The sequence below is a fragment of the Chrysemys picta genome, chromosome 22 (assembly GCF_011386835.1).
Source record: "Chrysemys picta bellii isolate R12L10 chromosome 22, ASM1138683v2, whole genome shotgun sequence".
NCBI classification, from domain to species: domain Eukaryota; kingdom Metazoa; phylum Chordata; order Testudines; family Emydidae; genus Chrysemys; species Chrysemys picta.
Window position 1 is genome coordinate 250,068 of NC_088812.1, and position 19,027 is coordinate 269,094.

The window sequence follows — 19,027 nt, forward strand, 5'->3', positions numbered from 1 at the left end:
TGCATATCATTTTTATTTTGGCATCAGTGATCTCATACAGTTCATTACAGAACTGCAGATCTTTAATTAATGATATGTAAATATATTGTAATGATTGCATTTGCATATTGAGTGAGGTTTCAGTACCTTAGGTTGTGATGTATTTTAATTAAGGATTAATTAGAAATGATGGGAATTTCATTTGCCTTAGTATAATTATTTTACATTTTGATGAATATCTAGTGGGTGTTGTGCTGGGGAATGTATAATACCGTGTTAGTGTATATGACAGCACCAGTTTAAAATGCTTTATGATCCTGAAGGGTGTTTGTTAAAAGCATTCATAAATATGATGGATGGATAGTGATAGATTTGGGCATAATACTAAGCCCGGACAAGTCTGAGTCATGCTTAAAACATTGAATGTGTGATAGGTAACTACATAAGCAGAATGGCAGAACGTTTACTTAGAATTGTCTATCTACTGGACAGATAAAAAACAAAATAAATTAGTCTTAATTTATATTTGGTCCCAAGTTTGTACCAAAAACTAAAGTAGGAACCCATGAATTATATATTTTATTTTTCTTTTATTCACTCATCCTCTGGTACTGTACATGGTAATTACCTTTGCGAGTACAGTACAACTGCTAGAAAAAACCCAACTACTCCCACTTTTGTTCAGTAAAGTCTTGACACACAACCCCGTAATATTAATGTTGTTTATTGTACATCTTAGTGTTTTAATATGCAGTACACACTAGTGTAGCTGCAACTTAAAAAATGTGTTGATCTTTTTGTCCAATTTGATATGTTGATCACTTAAGGTATTGATACAGTGATGAACAAATGGATCTAATTAGCATTGTGGTCCAGTGGGCTACCAAAAGGCAAAACATTGCTAGCCCACCTCTAAACTTACGTGACCGAACCAATCCACACAGTAACATATGGGGAAAATGATGTGGGATACCCATGTTAGTTTAGAAGTTTGTGATCACTTTAGTTTTCTTTCTTTCTTATATTTGTGAGAGACTAGCATGTTCTCTCTTTACTAGCTTTGGGAGATGGATCAGATTGAGGCAGCTCAAGCTAAACTTTTCACTTTTGCTTTGTCTCCATCAGAGAAAATAGTGTATCGTCAATTGTCATTGCTTTTAATTAATCATTGTTTAATGCCAATGAAAAAGGCTTTTTTTTTTTTTTTTTTTTTTTTAGGAGACTTTAAAGGTTCATTTGTGCTACAAATGTCCCTGATTTTTGTGGGGAGGGAGCAGGGGAAGGAGCATATTGACTAGTGTTTTTTTTTTTTTAATGCTTCCACTTTACTTCTGTCAGATCCTGAAGCTGGTGTTGTATTGAGGAGACAAAGATTGCGTTGCGGGCAGACAGATGGGTGTGGCAAATGATGGTTGGTAGGGATGAGATTGGCCTGAATTTAAAAAAAAAAAATCAAAAGTATGAGGAGATTCACCTGTTTCTTAACAGACTCTAAAATCCTGGTATTATTCTTGTGTTTCTGTCATAGGCTTGAATTTGTTTAAAGAATCCTTAGCTTCTCACTTTTCTACTGCTCCAAACACATTCTTTTTTGGTAGAAGGCAAACCAGTACTAAATCCAGATGATGTCAACTGAAATGACTTACAGGCAGCTTGTGGTATCTAAATACCCTTCCACAAGCTGGTTTTAATACCACCCTGTACAGTGGCTGTGCTGGTTATGGTTTTGTTCATCCAATCATCCTCTTCCATGATTACTGGCTCTAGAGGGTTGTTACATAAATGAATGCAGCTTTTGTTCTCACTGATTTGAACAGGCTGCTACATGCAGCAAATTCTTGGTTATGAATTCTTCAAATACTTTTGGTATTAATAAAAAATGTCTGATTCATTCAAAATTAACTCAAATGTTAAACTAGTTGAAGAGGGATGTTGAAAGTATTAGGCCTAAAAATTGACCACCTATGACAGCTGCCCCAGTGAAGGCCTGACTTTGAGGAATTTAATGGCTTTATTTAACTATTAAAATATCTGATCTTTGGGGCAATTATATGTATAATTTAAGCGAATTTCAGATAAACCAGGAGGAGTTTAAAATATATGTTGTATAGTAGGTTTAAAAAAGAGAGCTCAGTTGTAATGCTTAGGTTTAATCATCTTGACAGAGTTCCATTAAACAAACATTTGACTTACCAGTGTAGAAGTGTAGCCTACAAAATGTTAATTATATTTAACTCCTCTCTAGTTACTTGTGACTTACTCGAGTCAGCCAACTAAATTCTTCCCTTGAGACTTTACAAGCATTTCATACATGCATTTCAACAGTTGACTTGAGATGAGCCTATGTGTAATTGATAACTAATGTCTAATTACCATAATTAGACAAGTGACAGAAAATTAAGCTGCAGCTGGGAGCTTGACTCTAGCACTGAGGCAGATTCTGATATGCAGTATAGTACATATGGAAAAGGGTTTGGCAGAATTGTTTTCAAATAGCAAGCGAGACCCAAATATATCTGCTCCTGTTAATTGTATTTGTACGTACCAATCAAAATACTTTAATGTGAATTTTAGCCAAGATTAGTTAGCAAATGAACTCTGGCTCACTTGCCCCTGTGATTGCAGTCCCATTGGCCAACCCATGGTTCAGAACTATTTGGAAATAGAGAACTGGCAGTTTAAAAAAAAAAAAAAATTACGATTTTTTTCCCTCTTGTTTCCATGTTACAAAAATATCTATTCAGTAATGGTGCTGTTAGAGGAACACTTTTGTGTATGATCTTCAGTAAAAAATATGCTTTCCTTTGTTTTAGTTTCTGGTAAGAATTTGAATTGCTGCTGATTAAAAAATATGCAACAGTGTCCCTTCCTTACGCTCCTTTAGCAGAATTTCCCATTTATGTTTTAATGGAGAGCATCTCTTCAGTTTGCTTTTCATTTTCTTCTTTCTGTGGAACTGGTTTTGTTCCATTTTCCGAATTAAGAACTGTTTTCTCTAAGTGATCTGAAAGGAATTCAGGAGTACTTCCTGCTGTTGGAAGATGGTTGATTTTGTTTTTTTTCTTTTCATAGAATCATAGAAGATTAGGGTTGGAAGAGACCTCAGGAGGTTATCTAGTCCAACCCCCTGCTCAAAGCAGGACCAACCCCAACTAAATCATCCCGGCCAGGGCTTTGTCAAGCCAGACCTTAAAAACCTTTAAGGATGGAGATTCCACCACCTCCCTAGATAACCCATTCCAGTGCTTCTCCACTCTTCTAGTTAAATAGTTTTTCCTAATATCCAGCCTAGGCCTCCCGTACAGCAACTTGAAACCATTACTTCTTGTTCTGTCATCTGCCACCACTGAGAACAGACGAGCTCCATCCTCTTTGGAACCCCCCTTCAGGTAGTTGAAGGCTGCTATCAAATCCCCCTCACTTTTCTATTCTGCAGACTAAAATAAGTACAGTTCCCTCAGCCTCTTCTCATAAGTCGTGTGCCCCAGGCTCCTAATCATTATCGTTGCCCTCTGCTGGACTTTCTCCAATTTGTCCACACCCTTTAGTAGTAGGGGGCCCAAAACTGGATGCAGTATTCCAGACGTGGCCTCATCAGTGCTGAATAGAGGGGAATAATCACTTCCCTCGATCTGCTGGCAATGGTCCTACTAATGCAGCCCAATATGCCATTAGCCTTCTTGGCAACAAGGGCACACTGTTGATTCATATCCAGCTTCTCGTCCACTGTAATTCCCAGGTCCTTTTCTGCAGAACTGCCACCTAGCCAGTCGGTCCCCAACCTGTAGCAGTGCATGGGATTCTTTCTTCCTAAGTGCAGGACTCTGCACTTGTCCTTGTTGAACCTCATCAGATTTCTTTTGGCCCAATCCTCCAATTTGTCTAGGTCACTCTGGACCTTATCCCTACCCTCCAGCATATCTACCTCTCCCCCCATCTTATTGTCATCCGCGAACTTGCTGAGGGTGCAATCCATCCCATCATCCAGATCATTAATGAAGATGTTGAACAAAACCGTCCCCAGGACCGACCCCTGGGGCACTCCGCTTGATACCGGCTGCCAACTAGACATCGAGCCATTGATCACTACCCGTTGAGCCCGACAATCTAGCCCAGCTTTCTATCCACTTTATAGTCCATTCATCCAATCCATACTTCTTTAACTTGCTGGCAAGAAATACTGTGGGAGAATGTATCAAAAGCTTTACTAAAGTCAAGGTATATCATGTCCACTGCTTTCCCCGTATCCACAGAGCCAGTTATCTCATCATAGAAGGCAATCATGTTGGTCAGGCATGACTAGCCCTTGGTGAATCCATGTTCACTGTTCCTGGTCACCTTCCTCAACCCAAGTGCTTCAAAATGGATTCCTTTAGGACCTGCTCCATGATTTTTCCAGGGACTGAGGTGAGGCTCTAGTCTGTAGTTCCCCGTATTCTCCTTCTTCCCTTTTTAAAAGATGGGCACTATGTTTGCCTTTTTCCAATCGTCCGGTACTTCCCCTGATTGCCACGCGTTTTCTAAGCTAATAGCCAATGGCTCTGCAATCATATCGGCCAACTCCCAAGCACCCTCGGATGTATTGCATCCGGGCCCTTGGTCTTGTGCATGTTCAGCTTTTCTAAATAGTCCTTAACCTGTTCTTTCACCACTGAGCGCTGCTCGCCTCCTCCCCATACTATGCTGCCCAGTGCAGCAGTCTGGGAGCTGACCTTGTCTGTGAAGACCGAGGCAAAAAAAGCATTGAGTACTTCAGCTTTTTCCAACTTTTGCTGGAGTTGTGTAACTTTTCTAAAGTTAAGCAACTGAGGTTTAGTTAATATAATAGAACTATTTTTGATTAAAGCCAATGCTGTTATGTGGAGCCTGATTCATGGTTTATGGAGCAAGGTTTTATGTTGACACCCTGTGTGCATGCCCTTGCTCTGGTTTTTTTTGCTGGCAAAGGTAGAAAGAGTGGGTTCAGGGAGGTGCACTTTGGAGAAGAATTTGACTACATTGGCAATTTAGAGTAAATTTGTATATTGTCTCTTTTCACTGTCTGCATGGTTTATAGTTTCTATATGGTTTATAGTTTGCATGGTTTATAGTTTCTGTATGGTTTGTAAAATATTATGAGACTCAACAAAAGTTAAAGGTTAGTTTTTATTGTATGTGTGTTTTCAGAATTGTGAATGTTGGCTTATGAATTTCTAATTATAAGGTAACCTTGATTTTTATTTATATTGTTTCAGTATTTTGTAATCTGTGTATATTAAGTGTTCGTGTACTTGTTAATCTGGATCCTGGCCTTGCCTACAGTGAAAGATGTCCCTTTACCCAATTGCTTCATAATTATGGCATCTCCTTCATCCTGAATCTTTGTATAAAAAAAAAAAATGTCCTTGGCGTGTGAACATTATAGGATATCAAATCTGTGAAGCTGTGCAACCTTCAGTCCTTTAACAAAAATAGTCTATCACCTACTGTTCTCTTGAGTCTAAAAAATTGTCTTAACAAGAAAAGAATAGAATTTGAATTAGAAAGAAATGAAAAGTGTTTGCATATGTATATTGCTCAATTGGATGAACTGTCCCGCAAGCTCTTATTTAGAATGGAGATTGCCCCCAATCAGCTGTTGAGACAAAACATAGTTGGGAGAAGGAAATCATTAGTGGGATTTTTTTTTTTTTAAATAAACATGTTTAAGCAAACTACATATGTAGAAGCATGTAAGTTCATAAACGGCTCTAAAGCGTGGCTCTCTTGCAATTAGTAGAGACTTATGAACAATTCAGACATAAGTATAGGACTGTTTTGGTGGTTTTAGACTATTCACAAAGTAATACCTCTAGGTCTGATTCTAATGGAAATTCAGAGGTGTCAGACTTGGTGACATAAAACAGACTAGGCAAAATTCATCCCTGTTGTACTGACTTCCGTAGAAGTTTGTACTTTTGTGTCATTCTTTTCAGTTACATGTCTAGGAATAAAGCAATTGCCTTGGTGGATCAAACCCAGTCCAGTATCCTGTCTCCAACAGTAGCCAGCACCATATGCTTCTGAGGATGGTGAAACCCTGCAGGGGCAAATGGGAGGGTTATCTGTTCCATGACGTTCTCAACCTAACCTCTAATAGTTAGAGATTAGCCTAAGACCTGAAGCATGAGGTTTTAAGTCCCTTCCAACAGTATTATTTTAATGTTAATTACTTAACTCGGTATATTCTTGTTATACATATAAATGTACAATCTTTCTTTGAATTTTAGTAAATTCTTGGTCTTAGCAGCATCTTGTGAATTTAGAATTTGTCGTCTTTCAGCTTCATTAACTGTCCCCTTTTTCCTTGTACATGAAGACATGACTCTGTTAAAATCTGTGAAGAGAATATAAATAAATCACCAGAGTTAAAGCTGACTTTTTTCCTACTTCAGAAATAATCTGTTGATCCCTGTTTATATTTATCTAGTGTTAAGTATTCGCGGTATTCAGGAGGAAGATCCCCCCGATGCTCAACTAATGAGACTAGATAACATGTTGCTGGCAGAGGGTGTCTCCGGGCCCGAGAAAAGAGGAAGAGGAGGACCTACGACTGTAGCAGCAACATCAGGTGGCTGTCCAAATGACAATAGCATTGAACACTCTGACTACAGGGCCAAGCTGTCACAGATCCGACAGATATACCACTCTGAGCTAGAGAAATATGAACAGGTGATCTTTCTGCATGGAAGAGTTTTTATCTCAATTAAAAAAATAACCATTTTTCCTTTGCTGTTGGTTGTAAGCGCAGAACAGGGAGTATAATCTATTCATATGAATGCAAGAATGGCAAATTCAATTAAAAATCTTTCAGCTCACTATGTTAGAATAAGACTAAAATGAAAGGACTTTTGACATTCATTAATTTACCTAGTCTGATGTCTAAGATAACTGACAGATTATACTTGTTGCAATACTTTTAAGAGCAAATGGAGGAGTAAAGCTAAACATGAATTAAAATATTCTGGATTTATTCACTTATTGGGGAAATTAAACTAAACTTTAGGGGTACTTTATTGTTTGTTTTTTGATTTAATTTATTTTCAGGCATGCAGTGAGTTCACCACCCACGTTATGAACCTTCTCAGAGAACAGAGTAGAACAAGGCCAATTTCGCCAAAAGAAATTGAACGCATGGTGAACATAATCCATGGCAAATTCAGCACTATCCAGATGCAGCTGAAACAGAGCACATGTGAGGCAGTGATGATCTTGCGCTCACGATTTCTTGATGCAAGGTAATAAACAAGAACAACCCAGTGGCAACAGCTATTGGCTCTGACAACATTTTCTGATGTTTATGTTGCTTGATGCTAGTAATTATAAAAGTTATAATGCCTGCATTTACAACCGTGAACTAGTATAAATATCTTTAAATACACGCCACATGTAGTGTGTTACGAAGTATGCTTAGTTATGATTAATATTACAATCTTTAATAGCTATTAAGTCTGTCTTGCATATTTGCTGAAACAATATAGAGTAGATTTCAGAGGAGATGAGACAAATCCCTGTGGTATTCTTTGCTTTAACACTTTTTTTTTTAAGCAGGAAGAATAACTATTGTGTATTTTTAGGCGTAAACGGCGTAACTTCAGCAAACAGGCAACAGAAGTACTGAATGAATATTTTTATTCCCACCTGAGTAATCCTTACCCCAGTGAAGAAGCCAAAGAAGAGCTAGCGAAGAAGGGTGGCATCACAGTCTCGCAGGTATACAGTGCTTCATTTGAAATTGTTCTCATTGTAAAGATGCTTTTTTATTTTAATGATGTGTGTTTTTTGTAAAATGTCAATAGTCCTCTGTCACTAGGAGACTTGCAGTTAAACTCTCATGGCTCATTGTTACCATCTATTATGGTGAAAGATGCTTTTATGCATCCTAGATTTTGTTAGAAGCTGTATGGCAAATTTTCCCCTCTAACCTTAGTTTAAGAGTTACCTTTGGTGGTAGACTCAATAACTACTAGGAGATAATGATAGTTTGGTCAAGTACTGACCAGGGATGTTTTTCTAGGTCTCCAACTGGTTTGGTAACAAGAGAATCCGATACAAAAAAAATATGGGGAAGTTCCAGGAAGAGGCTAACATTTATGCAGCAAAAACCGCAGTGGATGCAACAAATGTGGTGGCCCAAGGTAACCAGGCAAACTCTCCATCAACACCAAATTCTGGTAAGTAAGAACCCCAGTAAGGAAAAGCTGCCTCTAAAAAAGGTATTTCTCATGTTCCTGCTTTCAGAAGCCTCTCTAGTCCAGAGCCAGAGGCTTCTCATTCTTGTTGCAAATGGCTCTCCTAGTCTCTGTATAGCACACTGTCAGAGCACCACAAAGGATGAGAGCCTGTGTGTGTACTGATACTTCCGACTAATCATACAGACATGTTAAAAGATACAATTGAAACTTGTTAATTCTCACCTTCCTAATCTGTCCCACATAATTTGTGCATCCCTGACCACATCTGTCTCCTCAGAAAAAAAGTAGTGGCGAGTTCTATAGGGAAGCCTCCATTACACTCCTGAGGGCATTATGCACCAAAAAATTAAGAATTCTGCACGCAATATTTTAAAATTCTGCAAATTTTATTTGTCAAATAAATGTGGAAGCTATAGCATGGCATTGGGGAGCACAGGCCACTGGCTGCACCGAGGTGGGAGAGCACTCTGCACCACACCCCACCACAGGGACACAGACTCAGCAGTGAGGTTGCACCCAACCCTGGCACACAGCAAGGACTGGGCCTGCCTCAGAAACACCCCAGGACCCTGCCCCTCCGTGCCAGGTGCACCAGGTGTGGGAAGGCACGATCCAAGTGTGGAGTGGCTTAGTGTGGGGGATCCAGGTGTGGATTGAGAGGTTCTGTGTGGGGCACTGGGTGCGAGCAGCTCAATGGGGGATCTGGGTGTTGGGGGGGGATCTGGATGCACAGGGGCTTGTTGGGGGGAGTTCTGGGTGAAATGACGATGGGACTTTGCAGGGGAGTTCAGGTGAAGGTGGTTGGGGCTCAGTGGGGGGGGGATAGAGCTCAGCAGGGGGGTCTGAATGTGGAGAGCTCATTGGGGAGGGGTCCAGATGCTGGGGGAGTGGGGCTTAGTGGGCGTGGGGATCCAGGTGCAGCTGGTTGGGGCTTGGTAGGATGGGGATCTGGGTGCGGGTGGCTCATTTGGGGTGGTCCACGGGCAAGGGGAATGGGGCTTGGCGGGAGGGTCTGGATATGAGGGGGTCTGGATGCACAGGGGTTGGGCGGATGTGGAAGCAGCTCCCTGTACAGTGATCCCTCTGTCACGGAGTCCCCGGGCAATGCTCTGGACCTGCTCCCTACAAAGCCAGTCAGGACTCTGGGGAAGTCTCCTTTCTTTGAGCAGACTGTCTTCAGGGCAAGAAGCTCACACGGCTTCACCTTCCTGGGTCTGACCTTGGAGCATTCAGCATATGCCCCTCCGTGCGCTTCCCACAGCGAGTCCGCCCCGGCGGGGTCCTGGGGAAGCCAGAGGGTCCTGCATCCCCACTTTGCAGTCAGACGTGACTCTCAGCCAGCCAGTAAAACAGAGCTTTATTAGATGACAGGAACACGGTCTAAAACAGAGCTTGTAGGTCCAGAGAACAGGACCCCTCCGCCGGGTCCATTTTGGGGGGCAGTGAGCCAGACACCCACGTCTGCACTTCACTCCTTGTCCCCAGTTAGCTCCAAACTGACTTCCCCTCCAGCCCCTCCTCCTCTGGGCTTTGTCCCTTTCCGGGCCAGGAGGTCACCTGATTCCTTTGTTCTCCAACACCTTTAGCTATCACCTTGAAAGGGGGAAGGGCCCCGGCCATTAGTTGCCAGGAGAAAGAGTGTCGGCCATTTATGCACACTGGCCTTTATCCCACCACCTAGAGACTTAAGAAATGCATAGGGGAAACTGAGGTACCCCTACAATATTTAGAGGAAACATTAAGAACAGTCCCACTTCGTCACACCCTCCCCCTGCAGCTGAAGAGCGATGGGTGCAGGAAGCGTGGCGGTGGGGGAGAGTTTGCAGAGCTTCCTACAGCTGGGGGAGAAATCTGGGGGGTGGGTCTGACAAGGCCCTGAATGCTGTGCAGGGGGAGAACTTCCTCTGCCCAGCCCAGCCGGGACTAGTAGCTGAGCCTGGCACAGAATAGGAGCCACCAGCCGAGTCTTTCCCAGTCCCGCCCCTTGCCCAACAGTGAATTACCTCTCTGTCGACTGCCCTGGGCACCTGAAACATACTGCTGGGAAGGGTCACATGACTGCTCTTGTGGCTTCCCTTTGCTTCCCCATCAGAAAGCATTTTTCTGCGGGGGACATTAATTCTGCGCATGTGTAGTGGTGCAGAATTCCCCCAGGAGTAATATTACCAACAGATATTAACCAAGAACTAAGTATTTATTACTTTAAAAGTTATACTACAGAAGGCTTACTAAGATGTTACAGTACAAAATATTTCATAAATCAAATCTAAGTTAAATGTCTCAGATGGTGATCCGTTATCCTTGGATATTCTGTTTGCTTACTTCGGTAATTTCAGTAGACCAGTGAGACTTCCCATCAGCAATGCACATTAGTGTGGCTTTACTGAAGATTGTCAAAGGAAAAACCTAAAGAAGTGTTTTTACATCAGGGAGTTACCACCACCTCCTTTTAGACAGTGACTAGAGGAGTGAAAAAACTAGATCCATTTTGTAATGTTAGAGGTTTAATTTGGTGGTTTAAAAATAAAAAGACATTACCGCTTTCCTCTTTACATGAAAATATTATTATTTTTTACATTCATAACTGATGCGGCAAGGCCCTAAGTGCCAGGGCTATGAACTGCCAAGCCTTAAGATGCTGGGGCTCAGCCCAGGCACAAATTAAACACTGGTTATATCTCATAGACCCAGGTGTGTGTATCATTCTTCCCATCAATGTGTTATACCTTTGGGACCAGATCCTTGGCTCTCTTTTCCCCCCCCCCCCCATTGGAAGTTGCCCGTAGGGAATTCCCAGGGGGCATGAAGCCATGGGGGAGGGGACATAGTGGCTTGCATGCCAGCAATCCCTAGCTAGCAGAATGGTTCCTAGGAGAATGCTGCTGTTGGCATGGCAGCTCTGCACTGGGGATGAGTGCAGAACGCATTTGAGGCTCAGTCTCAGAAACATGCATAAAACCACCTTTCTACCTCTTACCTCCACACTTGGGTCTTGCACTGAGTGCTGCTTAGCCAGACCCAAGGATTACCCTTTTAATCTCTGTTCATGTTAATTGGAGTTTTGTTTTGAACACCTATTAACTTAATTACTTAATTTGAATTCTAGGTTGTAGACTAGGGGCCAGATTGTGAAAAGTATTTAGGTAACTGAAGATGCAGATAAGTGGCCTATTGGGATTTTCAGAAGCATCCTGATGCTGAACTCCCATTGATTTCAGTGGCAAGTTTGGTACCTAGATGCTTCTGAAAATCCCACCAGGCACCTGTCTACATCTTTAGATGCCTAAATACCTCTGAAAATCTCAAGTGCAGCTCATGTTTAGTAATCGCTGTATCATGTCTTCTTTATAATAGTGTATCCTTAATACTTACCGAACAGGGGAGTGTGTATCATGGACCCAGATGGCTTGTCTTTTGCCAATAAAGACAGTACTTGTATCGGTTTGTTTCTCTTATTTAACCTTTATTCACTTTCTGAAGGCATATACTTGCCCTGGGTATCTTTTGGCAGTGTTTGAAAGTTGCCTTTTTTGTATGTATAATTTTTTTTTTTTTTAGTTTTCCTTCAAACTTAAGATAACATAATAATTCTGCTTTTGAAGAAAGAGCCAAACAGTTTCTCTGCATTTGGCTAAATTTTATTCTTGCTTTTTTCAGGTTCCTCTGGCTCTTTTAAGATGACAAATTCTGGAGATTCATTTATAAACTTGCAGTCACTGACTTCTTATCAGAGCTCCCCAGTGGGAGCCAATGTGCAGTCACAGGTAGGCGTGTGGGAGAACTGGCACATAGCTTCATCAACAAGGCAAATGTCTCATTTGGTACTGTTCTTCCCTCCTATATGGATTCAAATTTGTAAAATTAAATAACTGGTTTTGCACATTCAGTATTCACATACTTTAATGAGGATAGAGTAGTGATTCCCACCCCAATTCCTAGCTCTCCTGTATTAGAACAGTGCTCTGTTGATTGGATTTCAAGGAATGATTAAAGCTAAACAAAGTTGGGTTTTTTAATGTGGAATTTGGAGGTTGGGGGGAACCCTTCAAGGACCCATTTCTCTTGAACTTTGGATTTATAAACTCTAAACTTGGGGCCTAAATTGATCTAACGGTGATCCCATATATCATAGAATCATAGAAGATTAGAGTTGGAAGAGACCTCAGGAGGTCATCTAGTCCAACCCCCTGCTCAAAGCAGGACCAACCCCAGCTAAATCATCCCTGCCAGGACTTTGTCAAGCCGGACCTTAAAAACCGATAAGGATGGCGATTCCACCACCACCCGGGGTAACCCATTCCAGTGCTTCACCACTCTTCTAGTGAAATAATTTTTCCTAATATCCAACCTTGACCTCCCGCACTGCAACTTGAGACCATTACTCCTTGTTCTGTCATCTGCCACCACTGAGAACAGCCGAGCTCCATCCTCTTTGGAACCCCCCTTCAGGTAGTTGAAGGCTGCTATCAAATCCCCCTCACTTTTCTATTCTGCAGACTAAAATAAGTCTAGTTCCCTCAGCCTCTCCTCATAAGTAATGTATCCCAGTCTCCTAATAATTTTTGTTGCCCTCCGCTGGACTCTCTCCGATGTGTCCACATCCTTTCTGTAGTGGGGGGCCCAAAACTGGATGCAATACTCCAGACGTGGCCTCACTAGTGCCGAATAGAGGGGAATAATCACTTCCCTCGATCTGCTGGCAATGCTCCTACTAATGCAGCCCAATATGCCATTAGCCTTCTTGGCAACCAGGGCACGCTGCTGACTCATATCCAGCTTCTTGTCCACTGTAATCCCCAGGTCCTTTTCTGCAGAACTGCCACCTAGCCAGTCGGTCCCCAGCCTGTAGCGGTGCATGGAATTCTTCCGTCCTAAGTGCAGGACTCTGTACTTGTCCTTGTTGAACCTCATCAGATTTCTTTTGGCCCAATCCTCCAATTTGTCTAGGTCACTCTGGACCTTATCCCTACCCTCCAGCATATCTACCTCTCCCCCCATCTTATTGTCATCCGCGAACTTGCTGAGGGTGCAATCCATCCCATCATCCAGATCATTAATGAAGCTGTTGAACAAAACCATCCCCAGGACCGACTCCTGGGGCACTCGGCTTGATACTGGCTGCCAACTAGACATCGAGCCGTTGATCACTACCCGTTGAGCCCGACAATCTAGCCAGCTTTCTATCCATTTTATAGTCCTTTTGTCCAATCCATACTTTAACTTGCTGGCAACAATACTGTGAGAGACCGTATCAAAAGCTTTGCATCTTAATTTACATTGTAAATATCAACATTTTCTCATTTTAAAGTGAGTCTTGCTTCATACTTTTAAGGAAAGTTTGACCGGTTAACAGTATTTTAAAATTTTTAAGTTTTTTTTAATTTAAATTGAATAATTAGCAATATTATGTAAGCTACATAAGAACTTCTTTATCTCTTTAATAGAGGCTATATGCCCCAGTGGGCTGGGAACCAGGTTGTAATGCCATCGGAACTGGTGACTCGTTGATCGTGAGCTACTGAGATAATCCAACTGATAATATGAGCAGCAGTCAGGAAGTCTACCTTAAACCCCCATAGGTTTAGACTTTTCATTTAATTTTGTTAAGAAATATTTTTGCCTTTAAAAAAACCAACACAAAAACCTGTTATCCCAAATAGGAGGGAAGAGAACCATGAAGGCAATTCCTTTCTTACAAGAAAACCACTTGAGAGGTGCAAGTTAAAACTATTTGGCCCTCTGCATCTTTCCTTGCCACATGCTCTAGGTATTAGAATGCTGTGTTACAACCACACGGCTTCATTTCTTATCCGATCATTTCCCTTGTTAATCCCATCCCATATGTGGTCTTGTTACAGATGGATTCCTTACATCATGTCATACACCAGACAGGAAGATATGACACCATTGTGGGGAACCCTTTGTATACGACGCAGCGCATTGATGTAAGGAGCTTGATTTCACTTTCAGTAGATAAGTGAATTTATTAGCATGAATTAGAGAATGCATTTCTTAACATAGCTGTAAATTACTGTTTGTTTATACAAAGGTGATTTCCAGAAACTAGTGGTCTTCTGCTATTCCTGCTCTACCCCCAGTCACTAAGGGCTTGGCTACATTTGCGAGTTACAGTGCATTAAAGCAGCCCTGGGTGCACTAGCTCACTACCCATCCACACTGGCAAGGCACGTAGAGTGCTCTGACTCCGTGGCTACAGCGCTACTGGTACTCCACCTCGGCAAGTGGAATAACGTTTGCTGCGCCCCCACTGGAGCACTGCAGCGCCAGTGTGGACGAGTGTTGCATTACTGCGCTCTGATCAGCCTCTGGAAACGTCCCATAATCCCCTTTGGCAAGAGTGGCCACTTGACTTTTGTTTTGAACTCGCTGTAGGAATGCGGATATGCCATTTGAAAGCTCTGTTTCTGACAGCCGACTGCTTATCTGCTCTGAGATAAAACAACCATTAGTGTGGAATGCTGTGTGTGAGAGGGGGTGGGGGTGGGAGAGGAAGGAGGAGGTCTGCTGTTGTCTGAACTTACAAGACAGCATGCTGACATGCTCTCGGCCCCCCACAAACCCACTCTCTCCCCCCACATACACACACAACACACTCCCTGTCGCACTCTACCCCACCCCACCCCCATTTGAAAAGCACGTTGCAGTCACTTGCATGCTGGGATAGCTGCCCATAATGCACCGCTCCCAATGCCGCTGCAAGTGCTGCAAATGTGGCCACGCCAGTGCGCAAGCAGCTGTCAGTGTGGACAGACTGCAGCGCTTTCCCTACTGCGCTCTCTGAAAGCAGGTTTAACTCACAGCACTCTACATCTGCAAGTGTAGCCATGCCCAAAATGCAACAGAGGGTCCTGTGGCACCTTTAAGACTAACAGAAGTATTGGGAGCATAAGCTTTCATGGGTAAGAACCTCACTTCTTCGGATGCCCAAAATGATTGCCTGTGTAGCTAGAGGGACTAGCTAGCCTCTTTGAGTTACTCCAATGGAAAGGCTATTGTCTCAGCCAGAGATCTGCAAAGTGTGGGGCATGCCCCACTATGGGAGTGTAGAGGGATGTCTGGGTGGGGTGTGGTAGGGCCCGGGCCAGTCTCCATGGGGGCAGGAAGGGAGTATCACCCAGCTCCTCCCTGGCCCCAGCTCTGCTCTGGTCCTGTACTCAGCTGCGTCCCTGACGCCCAGTGCTGTGCCTGGCCCCGTCCCCAACCTCAGTGTGGCTCCAATCCTGGGTCTGCACCAGCCCCCAGCCATGGCTGTGGTTCCGTTCCTGGCCTGGGGATGAGGCTGGGGGCAAAGCTAGGGATGGACCCATACCTGGCCGCAGGCCCAGATGCCAGCCCCTACCTCTACCCCTGTCTCTTCCATGACCCCACTCCCGAGCCCCAGTCCTGCTCCCAACCCCGGCTCGGTGGGTGGGTTGGGGGATGACACTCAAAAGTTTGGGAACCACTGGACTAAGCTTTAAAAAATATCCAGTGGGCTATAAATAGGCTGACCAGATGTCCTGTTTTTAGAGACACATTTTTGGGGGACTTTTTCTTATATAGATGTCTATTCTCTCTCTTCCCCCCCCCCCCCAATCCCCTGTCCTGTTTTTTCACAGTTGATATCTGATCACCCTAGCTATAAAGGAAATGGCATGCTGAGACCCCACTCAGTCTAGCACTAGCATTTTCCTTGGCTTATGCGAAATTCTTATCTGAAACACACTGCTTTACAAGCACAACAAACTTCATATCCGTTTCAGGCTAGCTAATGACCTGTAAATGTTAGATTCTCCTGTTTTTGTTTTAAATTGTGCTTGGAATGTTCTTTACTGGAGGTGGGAGAAGGGGCCTTGTGTGGCAAATAGGTTAATGCACCAATCTTTCACTTCTGGAGATGCAGTTAAAATCTAGGCATAGGTCACCAGTGAGATTTTGGTGCGTCATGTCCTAGTCTTAGATTCATGCATATTACAATCTCTATCTGGAATAGAAGAGCAGCTGGTGTGATGCAGGTGATGAGGTAACTTGCACAGAAGAGGTGTGTGTAGGAGGAGCTTTTGTAGCACATGTCTGCACTGAGCCCTGTTCTAATTGTTTAATTCCTTCCTTTCATAAGCACAAAACTGTTCTATTGAAATGTGGAAATAAGATAACTAAAATGCTTTATCTTTTGGATGCAAGTAACATCTTAAGGATTTAATGACAATAGATTTATCCCCCATTCAGGCTAATGGCAGCTGGCAGGACGCTACCACCCCTTCATCAATTACTTCACCTGCTGGAGACCCTGGAAGTGTTAATTCGGATGCGTCTAATTAAGTTTTTAGGACCTATTGATGAGAGGAAAGAGGTCATTAGTGTAACTTGTCAATGTTGCTCTCTTGCCAATACTATTGTTTATACAACTTGACACACAGCTAATTACCTCAGAAAAACCCTGGAACCAATAGAAGATTGTGATCACAGTGATACCTCTCTACCTCTCAGCATGACACGGTTGAGTTCTTTTTACTTCTGCCCATTGGGATGTGAAATTGTTTTAAAAGAACTTGCTTCATTTTCCTAACCAAATTCATTTTTTAAATATCAATTTTATGGTAAGAATCTGAAAGTATCTCTTCTAAGACTTGGCATTTGTCTCAGATTTTCCAGTTAAAGTTGACTTATTTTAATTCCCATAAGATTTTTTTTTTACTATGAAATTTCTGTTCTAGTTGATAGTTACTAACAATTAAACCCCCTGTATTGTAATTGTACGCGTTCTCTGTATTGTAATTTTGTATAGGAAAACAAGCTTTTCTTTTCTTTACTCAAATTCATTCTGAACTAATTAACCAGAACAGAACATTGCTTTACCAAAACTTTCATTGGACTTTGCTATTGAATAGGAACTTCCATCTTTTGTGTCATTTCATGTAGTTCTAATTTAATGTCTAGTGTAAACTCAGACTTCCCTGTGAATAGATTTTGTGCATTTATGAAAATGTTAATACAAAGTCCTCATTTTCAGTTGAAATTTTATCAAAGATAATAAACTTCCAAAGCCTTTTTCCTTCCTGCCTTTTCATGAGCCTCCCCTTATCCTTATGAACTTGCTGGTTAGTAGCAGTTTAGTGCAGCCATTTTGACAGTGAAGAAATCTCACTGTATATGAATGCAAAAACAACCCATGCACCATTACTCAAAACAGCATTTGCTAAAACGACCTGTTACATCTGCCAGGGTACAATCCGGATCGTAGGACAGCTGTGCCCCCTTAATTCTCCAGTCTGATGTACACTATGCCCTGCTTTGCTGTGTGAGCTGCCACTCTGCCCACTTACCCCAGCCTTTAGCATGCAAGTCACCCCCAGACCTATACCAGAGTGTTATGCCCAGCCACTCTTGAATTATATATGGGCAACACCTGCATATCCCTAGTCCCAGCCTTGCACCCAGAAATGTACCATCTTATACTATTTGGTTACTGAGCAATACAAGCTCAGAAAGTCTGTCATTTTAACCTGGAAAGAGATTTCCCAATCACTTCAATCAACCACACTGTTTTAGATAAAATATTAAAACAAATTTATGAACTATAAAAATATAGATTTCAGTGTTTATAGGTGATAGAGGCATAGAAAACCAGAATTGATTACAAAAGAAATAAAGGACAAAATTGCAAGCCAATTCCTACACTTTTTCATGATAAATAAGTTTTGAAAGCAAAAGGATTTATCTTACCCAAATCTTTCAGCTGTCCATGCTAACTGGACAGTCTTCCAGTCAGGACCATGCCCCTCTCTCACAGTTCACTGATGAGTCTTTTTGTCTTCCAGACAATCTTGCTTCCTTGAGTACAGAGGGGGAAGGAGAGGCCCCGTGGTGATATCACTGTCCCTTATTTATACACTCTGTTGGGCTGCAGACAATGAATTCATAGTGTCTGTCAGGTGGATTGCAAATGTATTACTCACACCTCTTGTGCACCTGAGGCTTCACATGTGTTGCTTTTGTTTACTGTTTTTGTTACTTCTGAGGGGCTGGTCTGTGGGTGTTTCCCAGACCCACGGGTTTCAGTAACAAGCATATGGCAAAATCAGAACTCCCTATACAATGATGATACGCACATTTTAACAGGACAGTAATGTTTAACAGGTTATGACTTTTCAAATGATACCTCACATGGCATACTTCATACAAAACATATAATAATCTTAGAACATTGGTGAATATAGAGGTTAGTGTGTGACACTAACAACATGCTGAGAGGAAGGATCGTGGTACTGTCTAGCTTTTCTTAGTACAGAAACAATTGGTCCAATTCTGCCATTACATACACACGAGTAAATGGAAGCCATGTTTGTCTCCCTGTGTTCTTTTGAATTATATAGAATCCAAGTGATCCTACAACAGGTGCTTTAGAGAGGAGTCTTGCCTCTCTTACTGACTTTTAAATGCTAAACAGGTTTAGACCATTATGAATTGGATAGTAGGTGATTGCATGGTGTTTCAGAAAGTTGCTTCTGCTAACAAGGGCTGGTTTCTAATTAATATATATCATATAGTTTGAATATTTAACTTTCTGTGAGCAATATTGCCCCAGATCTGTGGGCTTAAAAAGTCTGTATAAAAATGATCTAAATAAGGCTGCCAATTTACAGAATGTAATATGAAAGATAGCAAAGAATGTGTAGGGGACTAATGAAGGCTTCTAAAAATCTGTTGGGGAAAATCAAATTAATAAATTTATCAGTGTTTCTTTTAGGAGATACGTACATCTGGATAATGAACATATCTTAACTAGGTATTATAATTTTTAATTTGGAAATTTAAACATGGACAAATTGGAT

At 42.0% G+C, this 19,027-nt stretch overlaps 1 protein-coding gene across 1 annotated transcript in view; it reads left to right on the plus strand.

The window, feature by feature from the left end:
- Window positions 1-17,247, plus strand: part of PBX4 (PBX homeobox 4) — a 28,102-nt gene extending 10,855 nt beyond the window's left edge. Inside the window, exons 3-9 of the mRNA XM_008175583.4 lie at window positions 6,428-6,669; window positions 7,045-7,235; window positions 7,575-7,710; window positions 8,015-8,171; window positions 11,850-11,956; window positions 14,051-14,137; window positions 16,422-17,247. Coding sequence (XP_008173805.2) covers window positions 6,428-6,669; window positions 7,045-7,235; window positions 7,575-7,710; window positions 8,015-8,171; window positions 11,850-11,956; window positions 14,051-14,137; window positions 16,422-16,514 — 1,013 coding nt within the window. The 3' untranslated portion in view covers window positions 16,515-17,247. The remainder of the gene's footprint in view (window positions 1-6,427; window positions 6,670-7,044; window positions 7,236-7,574; window positions 7,711-8,014; window positions 8,172-11,849; window positions 11,957-14,050; window positions 14,138-16,421) is intronic.
- Window positions 17,248-19,027: the final 1,780 nt, after the last annotated feature.